This window comes from Phoca vitulina, unplaced genomic scaffold, assembly GCF_004348235.1.
Source record: "Phoca vitulina isolate PV1807 unplaced genomic scaffold, GSC_HSeal_1.0 scaffold2, whole genome shotgun sequence".
Lineage (NCBI taxonomy): Eukaryota > Metazoa > Chordata > Mammalia > Carnivora > Phocidae > Phoca > Phoca vitulina.
The window spans coordinates 73,456,479-73,477,963 of NW_022589705.1; the positions used below are offsets into that span (position 1 = coordinate 73,456,479).

Below are 21,485 nucleotides of genomic sequence, written 5' to 3' on the forward strand. Positions count from 1 at the left end.
CAGAAGCGTGAGGGAGCTCCTCAGGGGTGAAGGTTTCTTCCTCTGCTTCTGTGACAGGCAGATCTGCCTATACCTCGTCAAGCAAGCATCTCTGCTGTTGTGACAGGCGTCACTTTGTTATGGCAGTACCATCTGCCAGTGTACCCAAAGTTGGAGAGCCTGCAGGCAGCAGGAGCGAGCGCGAGCGTGCGCGCACGCGTGTGTGTGTGTGTGTGTGTGTGTGTGTGCGCGCGTGGTGCAGCCAGTCTCCTCATGTTGGTGTCCTGACGACAGTTTTTCATTTCCTCTGGCTGGCACCTTTCGTTTCTATTCATTACTTCTTCTCCCCTCTTTTTTCTTCCTCCTCCTCTTCTTTGTTAAAATGCTATATTGTGAAGCAACGGGAAGTCTCTGGGGGTTGGGGATGGTGGTGTCAGCTCCAAGTGATTCATCTAGCTGATAATTAGAGCTCTGGAAAACCCAAAACTCATTGCTGGCAGAGTCAGGGCTTGCTTCCGGAATCCCTAGGCTTTTCCCTTTGTCAGAGACAGACGCTGGGGGGCCCTGGCCTGGCTCCTTTGTGCCTGCCTTTCAGTCCCCAACTATACTGAAGTGAGTGTGAGCACTCTTACGGGCCATGTCCTGTGAGAAGCTGTTTCCATCCTCACCTAATCTTCTCAGTGACCCCATGAAGTGTGATCCCTGTTCCGACAGAATGGTAAGGTTGGGGAACTCACACGGAGTCGCTCAGCTTGTGAGAGACGCAGCAAGGACTCACATCTGCCAGACTTGGTTCAAGTCACAACCTTGCCATTATTAGCTGTGTGTCTTGGGAGAGGTTACTTCCCCTCTCAGAGCTCTAGCTGCTGCTTCTTCTGTAAACAGACTCCCAACACTGATGCCTCTAAAGTGCTTAACACAGCATGTGACAACAACAGCGGGAGCTGTTTTGATTCCTGTTGTCACTTAGCCCTGTCAGCTCAGTGGGCACCAGGCATTCAGAGAGACAAAGAGATGGACACAGGAGGAGGCAGCCAGACTCACACTGGCTCTCGTGTCCTGGCACTGCCTGTTTGGAGATGACAAATGCACATACACGGAAGCACCTGGCCACACGCCCCTAGGAAAACCCAGCGGGGCACATAGGCTTGGCGACGTGTGCCCACACATGGATACAGAGTGACGCAGGAGACAGCTGAAAAGACACCCGGGAGTTAGACATGCGGCTAGCACACCGGCTCACACCTCTGAGACAAAGGAGTAGGGCCACGGTCGGTCGTTGGTGCTGCTGCCACTGAACCCTTCTAGCAGCTTCTGGATGCCAGAGGAGGGAAGCCAGGGTCTCAGAGGGCCCCAGTGAGTCACCCGCCTGATGCAATCCCTTTAAAGGGCTCATCTGCTGGTGCAAGAAGCTGATTCATGGAGGGCGTGGTTGCTGGAGGAGGAGGAGAAAGGGACCGAAACTGCAGCAGGAGGGACTGAGAGGTTAGATGGCTGGAATTGTTTATAGGACCTCTTCACTGTAAACGTCCCTGGTCAAGGCTCCTGGGATCTTCAGGTTGGAGCGGGGTTTCTACAAAGGCGAGGGCCCCAGAGTGAAATAAATTGTGAGAGCTGAGACAGGAATTCCTGTCATTTTATTGAGCCCAACTGCAGCGCTCTCCGCACAGAGCTCCAGAAACTGAGAAATGGGGATCAAGGAAGAGCCATTTTTCTGACAAATACACTGCAACTGGCCGATCTTCCAACTGCGGGAGACTTCTCCCAACCCTGCAGGGCGAGGGTAGGGCACGCGAGGTCCTGCGGAGCTGGGGCGGGGGCGGTGTGCGCGTCCCAGCCTCGCCGCAGACATAGATGAGCGGTAAGTACCGCCCCTTTAGGGTCTCAGCCTCCAATCGTTTCACAGATTTCGGCCCAGATCCCACCCTGAGGCCAATCCTCAATCGGATTCCGGCCCCCTGCCTGAAGGCTTCCGCCCATTCTCAAGATGGCGCCCCAATCCCGAGGCCTCGGGGCTGCAGACACAGGCGAGGGGCGGGGTCGGGGGAGAGGGGTGGGGCTGCGGTTCTGGCCCGAGAGGAGGGGGCGGTGCGTCACTTCCGTTGTCAGGTGGCGGCGCCGCAGCCATGGAGGGAGGCGGCGGCGGCGGTGGCGGCTCGGGTGGCTGCGCTGGGAGGCGGCGGTGAGCGGCTCCCACGCCCCCGGCCCGGCCCCGGCCCCCCGGGACGGAGCGCCGAGCAGTCCCGGCTCCGGGCTACGGACTATGGGCGAGCAGCGCTGAGCACCGGGGGAAGGTGAGGGCGGGGGTCCCGGAGCGGGGAGCCGGGCGGGGGGGGTGCGGGTTAGCGGGGCGGGCCTCAGCGGCCGTGGCGGTGGGACCGGGGTGACAGCTCGAGGCCGTCCGGGTGCGACAGATATGGCAACAGCGAACGCCCCCTCCTCTGCTGGGGTCTGCCCTTCCCGGGCGGCGGGGGCGGGGGCTGCTGTGCGCTGGGTACCGGGCGGCCGCGGGGAGCCTCAGGTCCGGCCGCAGCTCTGGGAGGTGGGCACTGCCAGCCTTGCCCGGAGTCATTCTGCCAGTGAGTGAAGGCACCGGCGTTTGAACTCAGCTAGGTTTTCCCCGAGACACCCTCTGCCTCTCCATGCTTCCCTCCCGATCCCGAGAGGGACTTGAAAGTTAGAACGACTCCCCAGGGCGGGCCAGCCAGGGCTCCCTCCAGGAGTTCTCACCCGTCTTAGCTGGGGAGATTTGGGCATCGCGGGAGGCGTTCAGGTGCGGGTCAGAGCTACCTGGCTGCCAGCGCTACGTTTGGCCGGCCTTTTCCTAGAAGATAGCACGCCGCTGTGGTCAGTTTCACCTGCTGTGCCGGGTCAGGCCCGCCCATTCCCACGCCACTCGGCCACACCTTCCCGGCAGTGGGTAAGGGCTTTGGGATTTCCGACCCTGCGTTCTCTGCCAACCCCCACTCCCTAGGTTTGATGCCCGTTTGTTGGCGGAAGGAAGAGATGACAGGTGCCTTTGGTGGCAGGATAGACTTTGCTCTGTTTTAAGTCACGGGAGAAACCGGTTGGCTTTGCTTGGTTTTGAGAGCAGTGGGGAAGAAGGTCGTCACCCTGGGCTGGGCACATTTCCCTCTTGGCTTAGTTTTGCATGAGATAAGGAAGAGCAGAATATGTAATTGTATGGCCTGAGAATCCTTGTTTGTAAACAGTGCTTGTGAGCTGCTCCGGGACTCCTTGACCGCCCTGCTATATGAGCGGTTTCGGGAGGTAGCCCTCATTTATTCATTCATTCCCCACATGACAACAACCGTGTCTTTGCCTGGAGAAGCAAGCACTCTCTGGTATAGTGGTGAAGAATGGGCTTTGGAGCCAGACTCCCTGAGTTCAAATTCTGGCTCTGCAGCTTTCTAGCTGTGTGACAGTAGGAGAGTGGTATCACCTCTCTGTGCCTCAGTGTCCTCATCTCGAAAACAGGAGTGATAACATAGAGTTGTTGTGAAGATTAAAAAAGTTAACACACGTAGGAGCGCCTGGCTGGCTCAGTCAGTGGAGCTTGCGACTCTTTTTTTTTTTTTTTAGACTTTTTTTTAAAGATTGTATTTATTTGTGGGTGGGGGGAGGGGGAGGGAGAGAGAGAGAGAGCGCACACAAGTGGGGAGGAAGAGGGAGAAGCAGACTCCCCACTGAGCCAGAAGCCCCGTGCAGGGGCTTGAGCCCAAAACCCTGAGATTATGACCTGAGCCGGAGTCAGATGCTTAGTCAACTGAGCCACCCAGGTGCCCTGAACTTGTGACTCTTTTTTTTTTTTTTTTTTTAAGATTTTTTTTTTTTACTTATTTATTTGAGAGAGAGAATGAGAGAGAGAGAGCATGAGAGGGGGGAGGGTCAGAGGGAGAAGCAGACTCCCTGCTGAGCAGGGAGCCCGATGCGGGACTCGATCCAGGGACTCCAGGATCATGACCTGAGCTGAAGGCAGTCGCTTAACCAACTGAGCCACCCAGGCGCCCGAACTTGTGACTCTTGATCTCAGGGTTGTGAGTTCGAGCCCCACACTGGGTGTAGAGATCACTTAAAAATAAAATCTTAAAAAAAAAAAAAAGTTAACACATGTAAAATACACAGAACCATGTCTGTCACATGATACATGTTAGCTCTTATTCTTATTTCAAGAAGCTGGTGGCCTGGTTAAAGGAGACTGACCTGTAAACAAGTAGTTGAAATAAGGTGTAAGAAAGCTAGCAGCAGCAGGCACAGAGGGCCGTGGGAGCCCAGCCTGGGTGGGGGGCGGATCCTGGGAAGGCTTGGCAGAGGTGATGACAGTGGAGCTGTGTCTAGAAGGATGGGAAGGCTTAGCCAGTGAGCATGAAAGGGTAAGGTGTTCTACTTAGAGATAAGTACACGCATAGTTTGTTTTTTCAATTGAAAGTTTTAATTAATTTATTCATTTAAGTAATCTCTACACCCAAAATGGGGCTGGAACTCAGGACCGCAAGATCAAGAGTTGCACACTCCATTGACTGAGCCAGCCAGGCGCCCCTGAGTACACGCATAGTTTATTCCAGAAGCCTCAGATTGTTCCATATGGTGGTGTGAAAGTCAACATGGTGCAAGGTAAGACAGTATCGGCTGACAAGGAAATGCCACGTTAACAAGTTAGGACTTTATGCCAAGGGCAGTGAAAAGCTTTTGAAGCAGAGGAGTGACATGATTGGATCTGTGTTTTAGAATGATCTGTGTGGAGTCAGTCCCAGCAGAGGAGGGACGAGGAGGGGAGAGCCTAAAGGACTGGATTCCTCTCAAGAGGCCACCGCAGGCCCCTGAGCGGGGAGAGTCCGTGCCACGGTGGGGGGTCCCTGGCGAGAAGGCACTTGTAGGCAGAGGGTGGCAGGTGTCAAGCTCCCTGCCTTGCTCTGAGCTCCTTCGCCCAGCACAGGGGTGCCTCCTGCATATGCCCCTCTCTTCCTGGGGTCGCAGGTCGCTTGAGCAGCTGGGGAGGTAAGGCTGCCCTCTCAGAAGGCCTATCGTACAGGGTGCTGCCCTCGCTCCCGTGTCTTTCATTCAACCTGGAAAGGCAGCAAACTGTTCTCATTAAGAGCCTGTTTAGCTCTGCAGTAAGACAGATCTGACTTCCAATCCCAGCCCTGCTGGTCGCTAGAGGTAGCTTATTCTCTCCATGCCCAGCTTTGTCATCTGTAAAGTGGGGACCTCAAGGCCCCTCCCTAGGAGGGCAGTTGTGAGGATTCAGTAAGATGTTGCAAGTTGAACATTTAGCACACACTGAATGAGAAATACTTGGTAAGTGTTATTACAGACTGTAGGAAAGAACTTCCAAGAAAGAGTTGAAGCAATTAGTTTCAACTGGAACTGCGTCCCATGAGCTGTCAGAAGTGTCCTGAGGGATCACAAGATGACAGAATTTTATTGTATTCTTTCTGAAAAGGAAATCTGTGGGGAGTTTACCCAGTCTGTATGGGAGCTATGCGGATGATTCAGCCCAGCTCTTTGAAAGAACCATTTTTTTAAGAAACAGAAGGAGTGCTGAGGGGAAAAAAAAATCATATTTTAAAGTATTCATGAGAAAAAAGGTATGTAGAGTTTCTTCTGTGTGTCCCTCTTAGTGACCCTGGTCTGGTATCTGAATTAGTATCCTCAAGAAGCATCACACACATTGATGTGTGTAGTAGCTCAAAATCCAGAGCCCCAGTTGCATACACACGAGCCCCCGTATGTGGCAGAAGGAGGATGGAGAGGCAGCCCCTGGCCTGGAGGAACCTGCGGTCCAGCAGGGACGAGGCCGACTCCTAACCAATTAACACTTGCATAGTTTGGCAAGTCTCATAGCGGTCTGTCCAGCATGTAGTGGGAACCACCAAGGGAGGAGGAGGAGATTGGGGAGAACTTTGGAGAGCCCTTAGAGCTTAACTGGCTCCCAGAGGGCAAGGAGAGCTTTCCAAGGGCTCAGAGGCACCCCGGGCAGGGGAGCAGCGTGGCGCAGGCCGGGCTGCGTGCTGGTGTGGGTGCAGCTTTGGAAACCAGAGAGGCTCTGGCACAGGGCGTGAAGGGGGCTGGCTGTGGGATGTGTTGGAGAGGTAGGCGCCAGTCTAAGATGCTTGAACTTCTTCCTCTCTTATTCTCTTGCGATGGGATGCTTTGTTTTAAGTGGAGGAAGTACTGTTAGCCCTGCGTCTTCCCAAGAGCCCTCTAGCTGCGGGGAAAGAGCGGACTGGGGAGAGAGCGAGTCTGGAGTGCAGGGGGAGGCTGCTGCGGCAGTCAGAGCGTGTGCTCGTGCGGGCCTGGATCAGGGCAGAGGCAGTTGGGAAGGAGAGGAAGGGCAGACAGAGAGCAGAGCTGTTTGGGGAGAAATCAGTCAGACTCTGGGAATGTTTGGAAGTGATGGTTGAGGGAGGAGCAGTGGTGGCAGGTGACGAGAAGGTTCCTGGTTTGACAGAGTGAATGAGAGAGCAGAGATAGGGCGGCTTGGAAGACAATCAGTAAGACCTGAGCACATCTCACGGGAGAGGATCAGTTACAAAGTCTGTGGCACCCTGTCCAGCTTCGGGCCAGGCTTCCCTCTGGTTATGCCTGAGTCAGCACCTGGGAGAAAGGCAGCTTCCCTCTCTTCACCTTGCCCCTGCCCAGATTTGCCCAGGGAGGTGACCTCGTACAGTGTTTCAGAAACTCAACTGGCTGAGTGTGCAAAACTCCTATAATTTCTCCAGCCTTCGGATGGCCCTACAGAGCAGCTCTTCTCCACGCTGCTTCAGCTGATGGGGTCCTGGACAGCAGCGTATCCTCAGGGGAGAGACAGCTTTCCCAGTACTCCCTGGACACCTTATCTGGAACAAGAATTTGAGATTGGATTGACTCCCTAGGCTGGGTTAGCAGCCTCATCTCAAGAAGGAGAGGTGTCTGCCAGAGGCCGCTGGGACTCAGAGCCACCAGAGAGCTGAGAAGGAGCTGCCCCTATGCCCTTGTCCCCCTGAGCTCTGCAGGAGTGCAGAGCTAGACCAGAATCTGACTGTGCTATGGAGAGCGTGTGCTGGGGGACAGGGTTTCAAACAAGCCCTTTGGAACTGGGGAGATTTTCACAGGCTTTGTCCTTGGGTTTGTGGGGTCGAGAAGGTAGAAGAGAACGTGACCTGAAACAAGAGCATTTCTTCCAGAAGAGACTGGGGCCTTGTGGGTGCACAGCGGCTCTGTAATCAAGATCTGGGAGGGGAAGGGATGGTAGCGCTTGGTTTGATTTACTTCCTGCCTTAGCCATGGTTCCATTCTGGCACGTGGATGTTTGGGTCATTTTTCATTACGAGTGTGTATAATTTGTTCAGCAAGCTCTGTGCCGATGAACTTAGGTGATTCTCTGTCTTTAGCTCTCCAGACAGAGCTGTAGTGACCGTCTGCATGCATATGATTTTGCCCACCTTAGGGATCTGCAGGAATCTGCAGGATTCTAGAAGAGAGGTTGCTGCTTCAAAGAGTACCTTTTATTATTATTATTTTTTAAAGAATTTCTAAGCTCCCTTTTAATAAACTGGAGCAGCCTGATTTTGCTCCAGCAAGCAAAGGTATTCTTTTGAGTTGAGGTGCCCCTTCCTGAGGGGGCACTGAGGACTCCTCCCCCAGAAGAGGCTATAGCCCTGTGGTGGTCATCCTCTTCTGATTAATGGTGGTCTAGCTGGGGAGTGAGTTCAGGCTCCCCAGAGCTTACACAGTACAGTAATATACAGGCCTGACGATTTCAAAGAAACTCTAGTTGTTGGAAAGCCCCAGAGAAAACTGAGAAGGGCTCTTGTTATTCAGAACGAAGCTGTCCACTCTAAATATGTTTACGGACTGCCACCTACTTGGCAAAAGAGACAGAAGATGTTTAGCTTTTAAAGAGTCTGTGACCCAAGCATCCAGGAGGAAGAAGAAAGGGGCCTGGACATTGTAGCGGGAATTGGCAAGAGCAGGACTGATGTGCCTGTCATTTGTCTTTAGGTTTGGGGCAGAGCTAGTTTGAGGTTTGATAGGGGGACAGCAGGTACTTCTAGAGAGAAGCTCAGTTCCTTGGGAGACCTTAGGACTGGCTGGCCCCAAATTCTGTGGAGCTCTTGGAATCCCATTTCTGGCATCTGCCAGCTCTAGAGAGTAAGAGTCCTGCTCCTTTTCGCAGTCGGCGTGGAGCTTCTGGAGGTACTGCGTTTGGCGGGAGTTCCCCAGGGTGCATTCTCTTCTGACTGCTCTCCCAGTGTGGTCCCTGCTGAAGGAACAGGAAGGAAAGCAGCCAGAAAAGGCAGATTACCACCACCTTCCAGGTTCTTTGCTAAGTACTCTGCAGTACCTATTGAAAATTTCTCAGAATCTAAGGAAGGAGGGGCTGTCTGTTTTATAGAAGAGAACCCCCAGGTCCAGAGGGGCTAAGTAACCCGTACACTGTTTCACAGCCGGTAGGAGCAGAGCCAGACTTCCGGCCTACACTTGGGTGACTCTAGAGCCCGTGCCGTGCCGTTCATCCTGGGCAGGCTCTGGCCCCAGGGAGTCCAACCCACACGGAATCTTGGACTCATGGGGTTGTAGAGCTGGAAGGGTCTTTGGCAAAGCTGAAGCAGTCCCTTCTTTGCCTGAAGAATGGAACTGCCCCTTCCTGGAGGCAGGTCCCTCCCCCTCCTGGCCTGTAGGTAGCGGGTAGGGAGACTTTCAGCCGTATCACCTAGAAGTTGAGCGCCTAGGCTCAGATCAGACCTGGCTTCAAAACCCAGTTCTGCCGCTCACTAGCTGAGTGACCTTGAACAAGTCACTGCCTATTTTCCGCCTCATCTTCTCCTCTGTGAAATGGACACAATGCTCCTTGCTCCTAAGGTAGCAATGGGGATTGCACACCAGGGGCTACTGTCTGTGGCAGGTCCAGCCTCGGGCCTGGCCTGCAGTCAGGACCCCGCGGCCAGCTCTGGTGAGGTCCAGGTAAGCTCTTCGCTAGCAGGTCTGGGGGGGTTCCTGGAAGAGGCGTCCTGAGGTCTCCAGTTTGGACGTTTTGGAGGTCCTCCCAGCCTGTGTGGACGCCAGCAGGCAAGCAGGAGGTTCCTTATGAGCATGTGTGCGGCCACCTGAGAGAGCGCTTAGGTGTACCAAGAGCGGTGCTTCTGTCCCTCCTGCCCGACTCTCCTGACGCAGCCTCACTGCGGCCCACGGCTGGTGCGTTCAGGACACTTAGACTTCCACACGCGTCCCATGCCATGCTCCCTCAGGTGTGCCTTCTCTGAGGCCGCCCTTGAGCCCATTACTCCTCTTAACGGTTCTAATGGGTTAAAAATTTAGATTTAAAAAAAATTATTATTATAGTAGTGTACGGTAAAATAGTTAAGCAACATGGAAAAGTATAAAATAAAACTCTCTCTCCCCTCCTTGGGCCCCTCATCCTGCCTGGAGGTATCCACTGTTGAGTTTCTTCTAGAAATTTCCTGTGCATATTCAAGGGTATGTATAATCTTTTTTTCTTTACCCAAATGGGATCATATTATACAAATAGTACTGGTTTGTTGTTTGTTTGTTTGTTTTTAACGTAATATACCATAGGCATCTTTATTAGCAGGTGTGGACTTAGTATTCCATAGAATGGAACGTGTTGTAGTTAACCAGTCCTTTCTTGGTGGACATGTAGAGTGTTTCCTGTCTGGATATCTGTGTGCATGCATGTTTTGATTTTTGTGGTTTTATCTTTTGTGGTTTTTTACGGTTATACATGGTTCTACAGGGACCCTCGTTGAGCACATTTATCTTTGTGAACTTGTGTGCATATATGTGTAGGATAAATCCCTAGAACTGAAGGGCTGGGCCCGACGTGTGCATTTTTTTTTTTTTTTTTTACTTTGTTGGCTGTGGTTTCAACACGTACTTTCTGTGCACCTCCTGAGCCTGGGCAGGGGATTCTGAAGTGGCCAAGGCCCAGGCCTCGCTCCTAGGAGCTCACCCTCTCAGGAGACAAGCAGGCAAGCAGACCTGTGATGAGCATGCTCTCACCAGTGCGTGCACTGAATGTCTGTCGGGGTGGCTCACAGACCCCAGCACTAGCCCTGTGGCCTCTCGGTGGCTCAGAACAGGTGAGATTCGCGTGTGGGCTGCCCTCTGAACGGCTCTGAGGGGCACCCTGACGGCCCGGCCCACCGTCGGCCTCTGCAGTCCTGCCCCTCCGAGCAGCTGCATCCAGCAGCGTCTGTGAACTGTGCTGTTCGTTGTGGAAGTTGTGAAATTTAATTGATTTCATTTTTGATAGAGGCCATTAAGGCAAGGCAGTTTGCTGACCCCAGTCCCAGTTGCCTTTCTTACAGGGTGATGGTATAGTGATTTTCGCTGTTAAAAACAGTTAAAGAGGGGCGCCTGGGTGGCTCAGTCGGTTGAGCATCCAACTCTTGATTTCGGCTCAGGGCGTGATCTCAGGGTCGTGAGATTGGGCCCCGAGTCAGGCCCCATGCTGGGCACGGAGCCTGCTTAAGATTCTCTCTCTCCCTCTGCCCCCTCCCCCCCAAAAAGCAACAACAACCACAACAGTATAAAGAGAGAGAGTCACATGTACCTGGGCCTGGCCCAGGCTTTGCCGTCTGTCGCTCTGGAAATCTGGGGTGGAAGGAAACTCACTCAACATTTGTCTGGTGCCTCCCCCACGCCGGCTCCGGCGGTCCTCAGGGAACCCTGTGCGGGGCGGCGCCGTCCCTCTCCTCTGGGTGAGCCGAGGCCCAGCCGAGAAACATATTCAGGTTGCACCATGGACCCGAAGGTGGCTCTCAGACTCAGCCAGCCTTTCTTCAGTCCCTTGCTCTTTTCTCCTTGTGTGATTTGGGCCATTGTGGGCGGCAAGAACCCGAACTCCACGTGGGACTCCGTGGCAAGCCTGGTTCCCTGGCTGAGTCACCATACAAGGCAGTCACCGATGGTTTGAGCTGAGGATGGGTCCCCTTAGTAGCAGGGCAGGCAGGCATGAAAGGGGAGGGCTGTCAGTGACCTGGTCTGGCCTCGCTGCACAAGGCAGAAGCCGCCCCCCGCCCCCCCAGAGCCAGGGGGCCACCAGGAATGTCTCCCAAGCCAGGGTGCTTGGCTGCTTCCCCAGGTTCCTTCTCTGGATGGGAGATACCAGAGCAGCACGGCCCCAGAAAGAGCTATTAAGTCTGTCCCTTCCTCCTCTGACACCCACACACAGTGACGGATTATTTGTTGTCACATCAGCTGCTTCCGGAGGCCCTCGGGAGGGGCGAGCTGGTGGCAGGCCTGGTGTTGCTGCCCTCGATTCTGCTCTGGGAGCTCTCAGAGTGGCTGCCCATGAAGCCCTCTGCCCCATCTGCAGGGACTGGTCTCTCTTCCGTTTGTCTTTTCCCCAGAGGGGCCCACGGGTCCCCCTCAATGTGCACAGCCCTGGAGCCCTTTCTCCCAGAGTCACTCGGGAACACATCCTTCTGGCCAGGGGCCTTTCGGTCTCCAGTCTCTCCGACCCCAGCCCTCATGGAGGCCACAGAGGAGCCCAGTGGGAACTTCCTGGGGGCAGCGGGGTGAAGAGGGACATCACTGATTACGTAATCTCCCTGTATGGGACTCTTGCCTCCTAAAGGAGACCGGAGCTGGACCTCCGAACTGCAGCCTCTGGGCTTCCTGAGAGCAGCAGGGTCTTCGGGCCCCTGCCGGCCCCAGGACTGCTGTGCTGGCCACACTGTAGTCCTGCCGGGAGAGGCGGTGACAGAGGCCGTGTCTGGTGCGGATGTGCGGAGGGGGAGCAGGCTGGGCACGGGGCCCTCTCTCTGGCCGCCCCTCCCACTTGCCACCGGGCTGAGTCACTTCCTCTCTGGCTGCTGCAGGTACTCCCCCACATGCCCGAGAGCAGAGCAGCTTCAGGGCGTGGGGTTCACCCTGGGCCACGAGAGGGAGCAGACGCTCGTGGTAGAAGCAGCCAGTTCACTTGGTACCCCCGAGGCCGTAAAGCACGACGTTTAGGGAATGATGTGATGTTATGGATTCTTGACAAATTGGAGCTATACATATCTTGCATTTTAAAAATGAGCAAAATCATCACGCTGTTTTGGAACAGTGAAGATGACAGCGCATGCATGAATCTTTGTCATCAGGGAGTCCTGGCTGAAGCCAAGGGATTACTAATCCGCCTCCCCATCCCCCAGCTCCATCCTGAGCTCGGAAGCAAATGGCTTCCAGTGGGTTCCTGGAGAGGTTCCTCATAGCCTTCAGGCTCCAGGGAGAGGGTTCATGCCTACTTCAGGGGTGGCTGTCATTAAAACTCAAAGGAAAAGCTGACAAACAGAGCCCCCTCCCCTCCAGCTAGCAGGAGGCAAAGAGAATAGGCCTCAGGCAGCCTCCTGTGGGCCTGGTAAGCTGGCCAGGGTCTCTAGGCTTCGCTCTCACAGAGGGTAGGTGACTAGTTCAGGGAAACAAAGCAAGTGAGTGACGGAAGTCTGAATTTGAACCCGGACCTACCTGACCTCAAAATCCATCTTGCTCTCCCAGCTGGCATTTGGGTCACTGGTCTGTGGTTTGAAACACTTGATTGCATGGGCTGCGCATTCCTCTTGGTTCCCTGACTTGACTTTGTGGTTGGAGAGCAGGTCTGTAGGGAAGTTGGGAGCACTGGTAGAAACACCTATGTGTGAGTATTGGGGTGCAGTAGGGATGGCTCCCAGAGGGCTTGGGTCACGGAGGGGTGGGGGACACTAACTTGTTGGCTGGTAGGAGGATATCCCAGTAACCCCACCTCAGTTCAGCCGCTCTCTCCAGAGAGACCTGCTTGGGGGCCGGAAACACCTCCTTCTCCAGGGACAAGCACGACCCCTCTCTCCCTGCTTGCCTGCAGCTTTCTGGCTGCAGCTCCCTGATTCCAGGAGAATGATTGCTTATAAGGAAACCCAGAGGGTACTGTCCTCTCTGTGGTTGGCATTCCTACACCTGCAGCCATCATCAGGTGGGGAAGGAGCAGTGGAGGAAGAAAGAACATGGGATTCAGAGCTGGAAAACCTGTGTCCACATCCCCTCTCTTTGAGCAGCCAGTCAGGTAACTTTAGGCAGGTCTCAGTATCTCTGAGTCCTGATTTCTTTTTCTAGAAAGTGCTGTGTTTGGTAGTAGTGGGGGTGGGGGGATCAGTTACAATCATGTATTGGAAAGGGCTTTGGAAGCTACAGAGCTGTGTGCAAAAGTTAGTTGTTGTGAGAGGTCATTGAGGGTGTGGGCCTCCCATGTGGGCTCTGAGTCCGAAATTCACCATCCAGGAATGAGCCTGGGGAATTTTCGAGGGAATTGGCAGACCTCGAGCATGGAGGGGCCTGGTCTACAAAGCAGAGCCACAGATCTTAGTTGGGTCATGCGTTCAGATTTCACACTGCTCACCTCAAGCCTTGGTAGTTCCTTCCAGGTGTAGTCAGATAAAATGCAGAGTCGAGCCCGAGGTTCTCTTCTCTGGGGGTAGCAAGAGTGCTAGGAATTTTTCTGACCAGTAGAAGGACCTTCACACTACGAGCCTAGAGTGACCCAGCGGACTGATCACTGGTGTGAGGGGGGCAGGCAATGCCATCATTCACATGCGCCCACATCTTGCTGCAGGAAAGCAGATCTTTTTTGCTGGATTCAGCCAGAAGGGGGCTAATCTGTCCCTTTGCCAGTGAGAGGTTGGGCCCAGGCCTCAGGCACGCCATGAATGAATTCAGTCCTCGCTGGGGGCTGCTCTCTGGCAGCAAACACTGTCTAAGCGCAACGCCTGGTGATCAGCCAGCCTGGCACCCTCCCTGCCCCAGGCATCCAGGCATTTCTGACATGGGACTTTGCCTGGACAAATGGTTCCCAGCACCCTTGCAGCCCAGGTACCTATAGCTGTGATCCCCTGTCTCTCTGATCCTGGGTTCTGTCTCCTGCCATGAGCCCGGTGGACCATCTGTCTGTACTTCTGGGCCCCACTCCAGCCCTGGCCTCCAGTTGGGTGATCTCTGTCCCCTGCCCCAATATGGCGTTTTATGCATTCTGGGTGCATAACAAACAGCTCTACACTCCGTTTTGTCATTCAGCAGTGCGCCAGGCCCTGGGCAGGGTGCAGGGAAGCAGCGGTGAATGGGAGTTGCTCCCTCAGCGGTGGGGGGACTCAGATAAACCAACGGTTCCAGGACGGTGGGAGGGAACGGAGGTATGCTCACGTGCTCTGACAGCTGGAGGAAAGGACTTGCTGCGGTGAAGACCGAGGGAGAAGGATGGGCCGACCAGGGTGAGGAGGGCAGGGCAAGGGTGTTCACGGCACACTCAGAGAATTGTGAGTCATTTGGTGTGGCTAGATTCAGGGGCCCTGCCAAGGCAGTGAGGCTGGACAGGTAGCCTGGGTCTGGCCGGGCTCACTGAGGAGTTAGGGTTTCTTCCTGAAGACCAGAGGGCATCGGAGGACTCCACAGCGGAGAGAGACAGAAACACTGCAGGCCCAGGTCCTGGAGCAGAGGGGAAAGTGCAAGGTGCTAGAATCTGTTACTCAGGTAGCTGAGGTGGGGTCTTCCGTGGAGTCGTTCCTGCATCCTTCCTGATCAGCCATGGGGAGCACTGTCCCACCGTCTTGCACCTGGTGCGGGGAGAAACCCTTTGAAGATGTGCTGCAGAAAGACGCCACCAGGTGGCAGACCTGGAGATGGCACAAAGGCCTCTTTTTTCCCTTTAGCACAATGTTTGCAGGGGCGGAACGGGGGCATTCTAGACGCAACTACTGTTCCTCCCAGCCTGCCTCTGCCCCACAAGGATGAGATCCCCCCGGCCTGCCACTGGGGACTGTGTCCCCACAAGGAGTCCCTTTGACTCTGTGAATCTGGACAACGGATTCCTCCAGGGCCTTGGGAGCTCTTCCATCCAGCAGCTCGCACTTTCTCCTGTCTCTGACCTCAGAGTAAAGATTTTATTTATTTATTCATGAGAGACAGAGAGAGATGCAGAGGGAGAAGCAGGCTCCCAAGGAGCAGAGAGCCCGATGCGGGACTCGATCCCAGGACCCTGGGATCATGACCTGAGCCGAAGGCAGACGCTTAACCATCTGAGCCACCCAGGCGCCCTCTGACCTCAGAGTAAATTGCAGGCATCGTGACCCCTCACCCCCAAACTCTTCAGCATCTCTCACCTAAGAGCAAGGACATTCTCCCACGTAACCATAGTGCAGTTTTCAAATTCAGGAAATTTAACATCCATACAGTCCATATTTAGATTTTGTCCGTTGCCCAGTCATAACTCCCAGGATCTCACACTGCATTTACTTGTCTTATGTCTTTAGTCTCCACTAATCTAGACTGGTTCCTCAGTCTTCCTTTATCCATCACTGTTTTGTTCTGTTTTAATGTTTTTTTTTTTTAAGATTTTATTTATTTGAGGGCAACCCCCTCGGGTCCTCTCCTTCCTTGGGAGCTTTGTATTTATCACTTTGTTTTAGCTCAATAAACCTTGTTTTACTGCCCACAAAAAAAAAAAAAAAAGATTTTATTTATTTGAGAGACAGGGCACAGCGCGGGAGGGGCAGAGGAAGAGGGAGAAGCAGACTCCCCATTGAGCAGGGAGCCTGACTCAGGGCCGGATCTCAGGACCCCAGGATCATGCATGACCTGAGCCAAAGGCAGATGCTAACCAACCGAACCACCCAGGCATCCCCATCACTGTGTATTTGAAGCATACAGGCCTGTTTTTGTTGAATGTCCCTCAATTTGGGTTCGTCTCATGATCACATTCAGGCTATACATTGGGGGCAAAATAATAACCATAAATTGATGTTGCCTCAGGAGTAATATGATGTCAGTTCTGTTATTGGTGATATTAACTTTGACCATTTGGTTAAGGTCAAAGCTTGCTTTTTTTAAAAAAATTGAGATATATATACACACGGTGAGTTTCACAGATCCTTTCATTATACAGTTCAGTCATTTTGACAAATGCACATCCCGGACTAGAGGCACTAGGTCTTAATTCCAGACTCTGGACAGTCCCTTACTGTGCCCCGGGTTGGTACCTGCCTGCCGGTGCTCCAGCCCCTGCTTCCCCCTGGACCCATGAGCCGAGCGAGAGCCCGAGACGCTGGGTCCCTGTGCCCTCTCCTGCTGCCTGGCACCCCTCCCCTCCTCAACAGCTCTGTTAGCCCCCAGGGCCGCCCCCCAGGCCAACAGCCCAGTGGCAGGTTCAATGTCTCTTAAGCCTTCCCTCTGGGTACCCTCTTTCTTCTGCCTCTACCCATCCCCTCCCGCCATTCGGTGCCTATTAAGTAACAATCCCTTTCTCTTTGGGTAGGAGAAATACAAGCTACTGTGTTTAAGCTAAGAATAGCACAAGCTACCAAATGCTTACAATATGCTGGTAGGTGCTCTGCTAAACCTTTTGCATGGGTTATCTTACTTAATCCTTAGCCCAGCCTCGTAAGGTAGGTGTTGTGCTCTGTATTTTGTAGTTGCTGACTAAGTAACTTGTCCAAGATCTTACCGCTACTAAGTGATGGTGCTGGGGTTTGAACCAGGATTGACTTGCTCTGACTCAGAGGTTCCCAGCCAGTGTGGGTTATGTGGATCAAGATGGTGATCCCTTCAGCCTGCAGGTGCCTGGGTCAGGCACAGGACGGCTGGGGTCCCATGTTCTTTTACCCCTGAGTGTCGTACAAATGGTTCTATCTGTGTTGTGCTGTGAAAAAGCCTGAGATGCGTTGCTCTAACCATATTAATTGTGCCCCCTTACTGTCCTCTCAGCCGAGACTCTTTGCTCCCTCCCTCCTGGGGTCAAGTGTGGGTCTGGACACCCAGACCCTTAACACATGTGTGGCCAATAGGATTGAGGCCAGAGATGGGTGGGAGCTCTGTGCTCACTTCTAGGTGCCATGTGAGCTGAACAGAGATGCAGGGTCCCTGCCTTCAGTAGACACTGCCGGAGGTCAAGTCCAGAAGACAGAGGTCTGCACAACTCAGGGACTTTTTATTTGTTGGTTTGGTTTGCTTTGTTTGGACAGAGCCAGAAAACATGGGGGTGGGTGGAGGGGCTGCTGACAGGGACGGCTTGAATCTTGACACCATCGGCTCAGCCTGACCCTGCAGGGTAGGCACAGTCCTCTGGCTCCTCGCAGGCACGGGAAGCTGCTGACACGTTGCGGCCATCAGCTGCCGCTGTCATCGTACACATACAGACGCCCGGCGGGCCAGGGCGTGCTGCCGGCTGCTTGCGGGGACTGGCCTTGCCCTCTGCCTTCACTGGGCTGGTGTGCAGGGTCAGCCATCTCTCCAGAAACCCAGAGGTGGCAGCAAGAAGCCCAGACGAGGTTGCGGGCACAGTGGGCGGGCTCCATCGCTGCCCCTCGTGTTTGTGGGGGTGGGAGGCTCGCTCTGGCTCTGTGCATGTGTGGGTGTCTGCTGCCTGGGGTGCCTGTGACCTTCGTGCAGGGGATACTTCTGGGTGTGAGTGATGGGCCCCTCCTTGGTCTGGCCAGCCTTCAGCTGCTTTGTAGTGGGGGGAACTGGGGAAGGCTGAGCTGGCGGGGAGCCTCAGCACCATCTCCTTGTGACCCACCTCCTTTTGTGGTTGATGGTCTGTCCGCCATGTTGAACCATGTCCTGCCAGAGTGCCCTGCCTCCTCCCTTCAGCCCCGCTGTTGCCTCACTGAGCTTCCCGGTGAGGGCCGGTTCTAAGGGAACTGGTGCTAACTTAGGAGGGTAGCACACGGAACAGTTGACAGATTTAAAGCTCCAGAGACTTCTAAGGCAGGACAGCTGAGTTCCTGGAGAGCTGAGCAGTAGGCCCAGGAAACACCCAGGCAAATGGCTGCCCCTTAGCCAGACTGGGCCCAGGTCCTTCACCCCAGCCTGAGGAGCAGTGTCTCTGGAGGGCCCTGGCCCCAGGTCCTTCTAGACCGGGGTAGCCAGAACTTCCACTTCGTAGATCTCACCATGAAGCCGGGATCCCTCAAAGCAGCGTCCCCCACGGGAGCATTGGTGGGCCGTTTGCAGGTGTGTCTCTGGAAGGGGACCCATGAGGATGATGTGAGGGTGGGGCACATCCTCCCTGTGCCTCAGTTGGGGGGTGGAGGGATGGAGGACGGGAGGGTCTGTCCTAGGAGGTTTGTCTTTGCTCACCCCTCTAGCGAGCCTGAGGCAGCTTCCACATTTTCCGGGTCTGCCTGTCACACTGCTTCCTTTGCTCCCCCGGCCCTGGGTGGCAGCAGTGGATGTTCAGGAAGGGAAACAGCCTTGCTACCACTTCCCCTGCCAGCATCTTTTCCCTCTCCCGGCCCGTCTGCTCCCATCCTTCTGTCAGCCTACATTTTGGAGCAGTTCCCAAGCCATTTGCTTGCGCTGAATCCCGAGTGGGGCGGGTGGGGTCAGGCTGAGCCCACTCATTGTCTGTGCTGCAGCTGCTCCCCACAAACTGTCGTCTAGACCATGCCTGTGCGGAGGCGTCCGGGCGGCGTCTACACAGATACGATGGAGCCTCTGTGGTGCTCTCCAGGGAACCAGCAAGACAGGGGGGCTTAGTGCTACAGGGAGGACAGCGAAGAGGCCAGAAGGGACGTGGAACCAGCTTAGCTCCCAGGGCAGGGGCAGCTCCCGCACAGGGCTGCTGACCCAGGAAGAGCCATCTCCCGTTGGAGGGAAGGCGTGGGCCAGGAGCTGGGGGTGCAGTGGTTTCATACACAAACACACACACACACACACACACACACACACGTATTTTTTTTTTTCCTTGTGGAATTTTTAGTGGTGGGGAAAGACATTAAGCATACAAACACACAAATACATAATCACAAAATATGGAAAGTGCTATGAATAGAAATTCCACGATAGAGTAACTGGGACCCAGTGGTGGGGGAGATAGCAGGGAAGGCTTCTCTGAGGAGGTGATATTTAAATTGAGAGTGATGCATAGAAGTTAGCCAGGCAAAGAGCAGGAACACTGTTGCAGACACATTACTGCCCAGCTTTTTAAGATTTTTCTAGAAGCAGTTTCATTCTTCCGTGCTTTTGTATGGATGACTTAGAATCTGTTTCTACCATAAGCCTCTTTGGCAGAAGTCATGGCCGAGCCTGACTAGCTTCTGCTCCATCTGGGGACTGTCACGGCCTACTGAGTTACGTGGTCCTAGTTACTCTCAGAGTGAAATCATGGGTCTGCTCCTCAGTGGCACAGCTCTGAAAACAAATTGGGGCTTGATGGGAGGCAAGCCTGGTAGATTGGACTAGAGGTGTGCCAGGCTGTCTCTCCTGCTTTCTATTTCACTGCTGGAGTCAGTCTCCTGGGGTCTGAAATAAGGGCCAAAAAGGCAGCATATGAAGACTTAAGCTAACTAGTGAATATGCACCTGTCTCAGAGTAGAAAGGGGCGGCCTTCCAGGAATAACAGCAAAACAAACTAAAGGACAAGAGAACTATTTAACTACGTAAACATTTAAACTTTTTTTTTTAAGATTTTATTTATTTGTCAGTGAGAGAGAGAGAGTGTGAGCACTCAAGCACAAGCAGGGGAAGGGGCAAGCAGGGAGAAGCAGGCTCCCAGGACCCTGGGATCATGACCTGAGCCGAAGGCAGACACTTAACCAACTGAGCCACCCCAGGCGCCCTTATTCTTACCAGGGAGACTGTATAGATACTTCAAGTGATGCTACAGGATACTGTCATGCAGGGATGTTAATGATTTTTTTTTTTACAGCTTTCCTGAGATATATTTCACCTACCATAAAATTTACCCTCATCATGTATTTTAGGTGGGAGAAAAGGAAGCTTACAAAATGGTACCACAGTGTGGTCCAAATGTTGGTAATAATGAAAACTAGAAGCGTGCTCACGTGAGCATACAGGAAAGTCTGCTCGAATGTTAACAGTGACTACATCTGGATGCTGAGATTATGGGTACCTTGTGTTCTTATTTTTGCATATCTGTATTTTCTAATGTTTCTGCAGGGAACGCTAATTACTTCTGTATGAAGAAAAAAATTATGGAAGTTTAGGGTTCAGTGTCCCCAAGCCTTTCATGGAAGGATAAAGCCTGCACTACTAACTTGGCCATCAGGTCCCCCAGATCTGGCCCTTGTCCCTCCCTCTGGGTCACCTCTCGCCACCCCTTGCTTCATGCTGTACGCTCCGGCAACACAAACTCCTTGGAGCTTGTTGCTTCTGTGCCATTTCTTACCCGTGTGGGTTTGCTCACTTGGGTCCCTCTGCCTGTCATGACCTTGCCCCTTGCCCGGCCCACTCCACTATCACCTCCACAGGGAAGTTTTCCCTGAGCTGCCTGAGGGCCAAGGGCCCCTCCACAGGGCCGGGCAGCCAGCCTTCCCTGGGCATCCCTGTGGCCCTCTGCCCTCCCTCCTTGCCCCACGTCCAGGACACTGCCTCCCCGAGCTGTTACGTGTAAGCAGCCAAAAGGAGCCACTCTCTTGTCTTATTTAATCCACATCCAGAGGTTATGTTCTAGAATCTGGCACCTGTGTCCATCTTTCATCTTAACCCTAGAGGAGGCAGGGATTTCCAGGTGGAGCCAGGCGCTCAGTGACCTCCGTCAGGGCCCTTTCACTGGCCCTTAAATGCACAGTATATGCTTTTCGTAAAAGTAATTAAAGAAAAAATTGAAAATAGGACAAAGAGAAGAGAAAGTAGATCCCCCATTGATAACTCTGGGTGTTCTTCCATAAGAGAGGACCTAAGAGTCGGGAGTTTGAGAGAGGAGATCCCCTGGGCAGCCATCCTCACACTTGGTGGGCCTGGGAGGCCCCCAGCCGCCCTCCCCACCGTGCCCCAGAGATCAGATCAGTGGGGGTGCAGGGGGACCCAGGATTCAGTACCTCAGGCCACTCGGCTGCAGGTGTTTGGGGGAAAGGCCTCACTTTGGGAACAGTCACTTCCAGGCCATCTCCCCTCTCTGTCTCTGGGGTGGTCTCTTGGGGACCCCAGTTTGCATCTGCACAAAGCCAGTGCCATCCTCTCTGCATTTGACTGGCCCCTTTGAGGCAGGCTGGCTGCCCCCTCCATAGCCAGCATGTGCGGCCTGGAAGGACGTCCCCCGTGAGCCCCTGATTAATGCCAAGGAAAGGAGCTGTGGCTCTTTGTCACTGGGAACCTTCGATGCTCCTCCGGGAGGGGGAGGAGGTGGCGGCAGCAGCTGTGTGACGCATCCCCAAGTCAGAGACTCGCAGGCTCGGTTCGCGTGAGGAAACTCGCTGACTTGCTCAGTGAGCAGGGCTCTTCTCTGTCTTGTCTAGAGCTGAGAATGAAGCGGAGAGCATCGGACAGAGGAGCTGGGGAGACGTCATCCAGGGCGAAGGCTCTAGGAGGTGGCATTTCTGGAAATAATGCAAAGAGAGCTGGACCATTCATCCTGGGTGAGCCTCTGCCCGCCGGGTGGGCTGGGGTGCGGGGGGCAGGGGTGCGGGCGCAGGCGCAGTCCGATGGGCAGCCGTGTAGGGCGGAGTGCCACACCCACCACAGTGCACTGTGCGGGGCCCCAGCCTCGGGGCTCTGAGTACAGCCCCTTTGTGCCAGTGGAAGATCCAGAGCCTTCG

General features: G+C 54.1%; 1 protein-coding gene across 4 annotated transcripts in view; it reads left to right on the top strand.

Moving 5' to 3' along the window:
- The first annotated feature begins 809 nt into the window (after positions 1-809).
- Positions 810-21,485, top strand: part of STK40 (serine/threonine kinase 40) — a 39,574-nt gene continuing 18,898 nt past the window's right edge. The window contains exons 1-3 of one of the 4 annotated variants that reach the window (XM_032387746.1): positions 9,274-9,438; positions 19,692-19,836; positions 21,186-21,305. In XM_032387746.1, coding sequence (XP_032243637.1) covers positions 19,833-19,836; positions 21,186-21,305 — 124 coding nt within the window. In that variant the 5' untranslated portion in view covers positions 9,274-9,438; positions 19,692-19,832. Of the gene's footprint in view, positions 1,841-2,127; positions 2,274-9,273; positions 9,439-19,691; positions 19,837-21,185; positions 21,306-21,485 lie in introns of those variants that run through there. The other 3 variants (XM_032387738.1, XM_032387762.1, XM_032387754.1) reach the window with 3 other exon arrangements.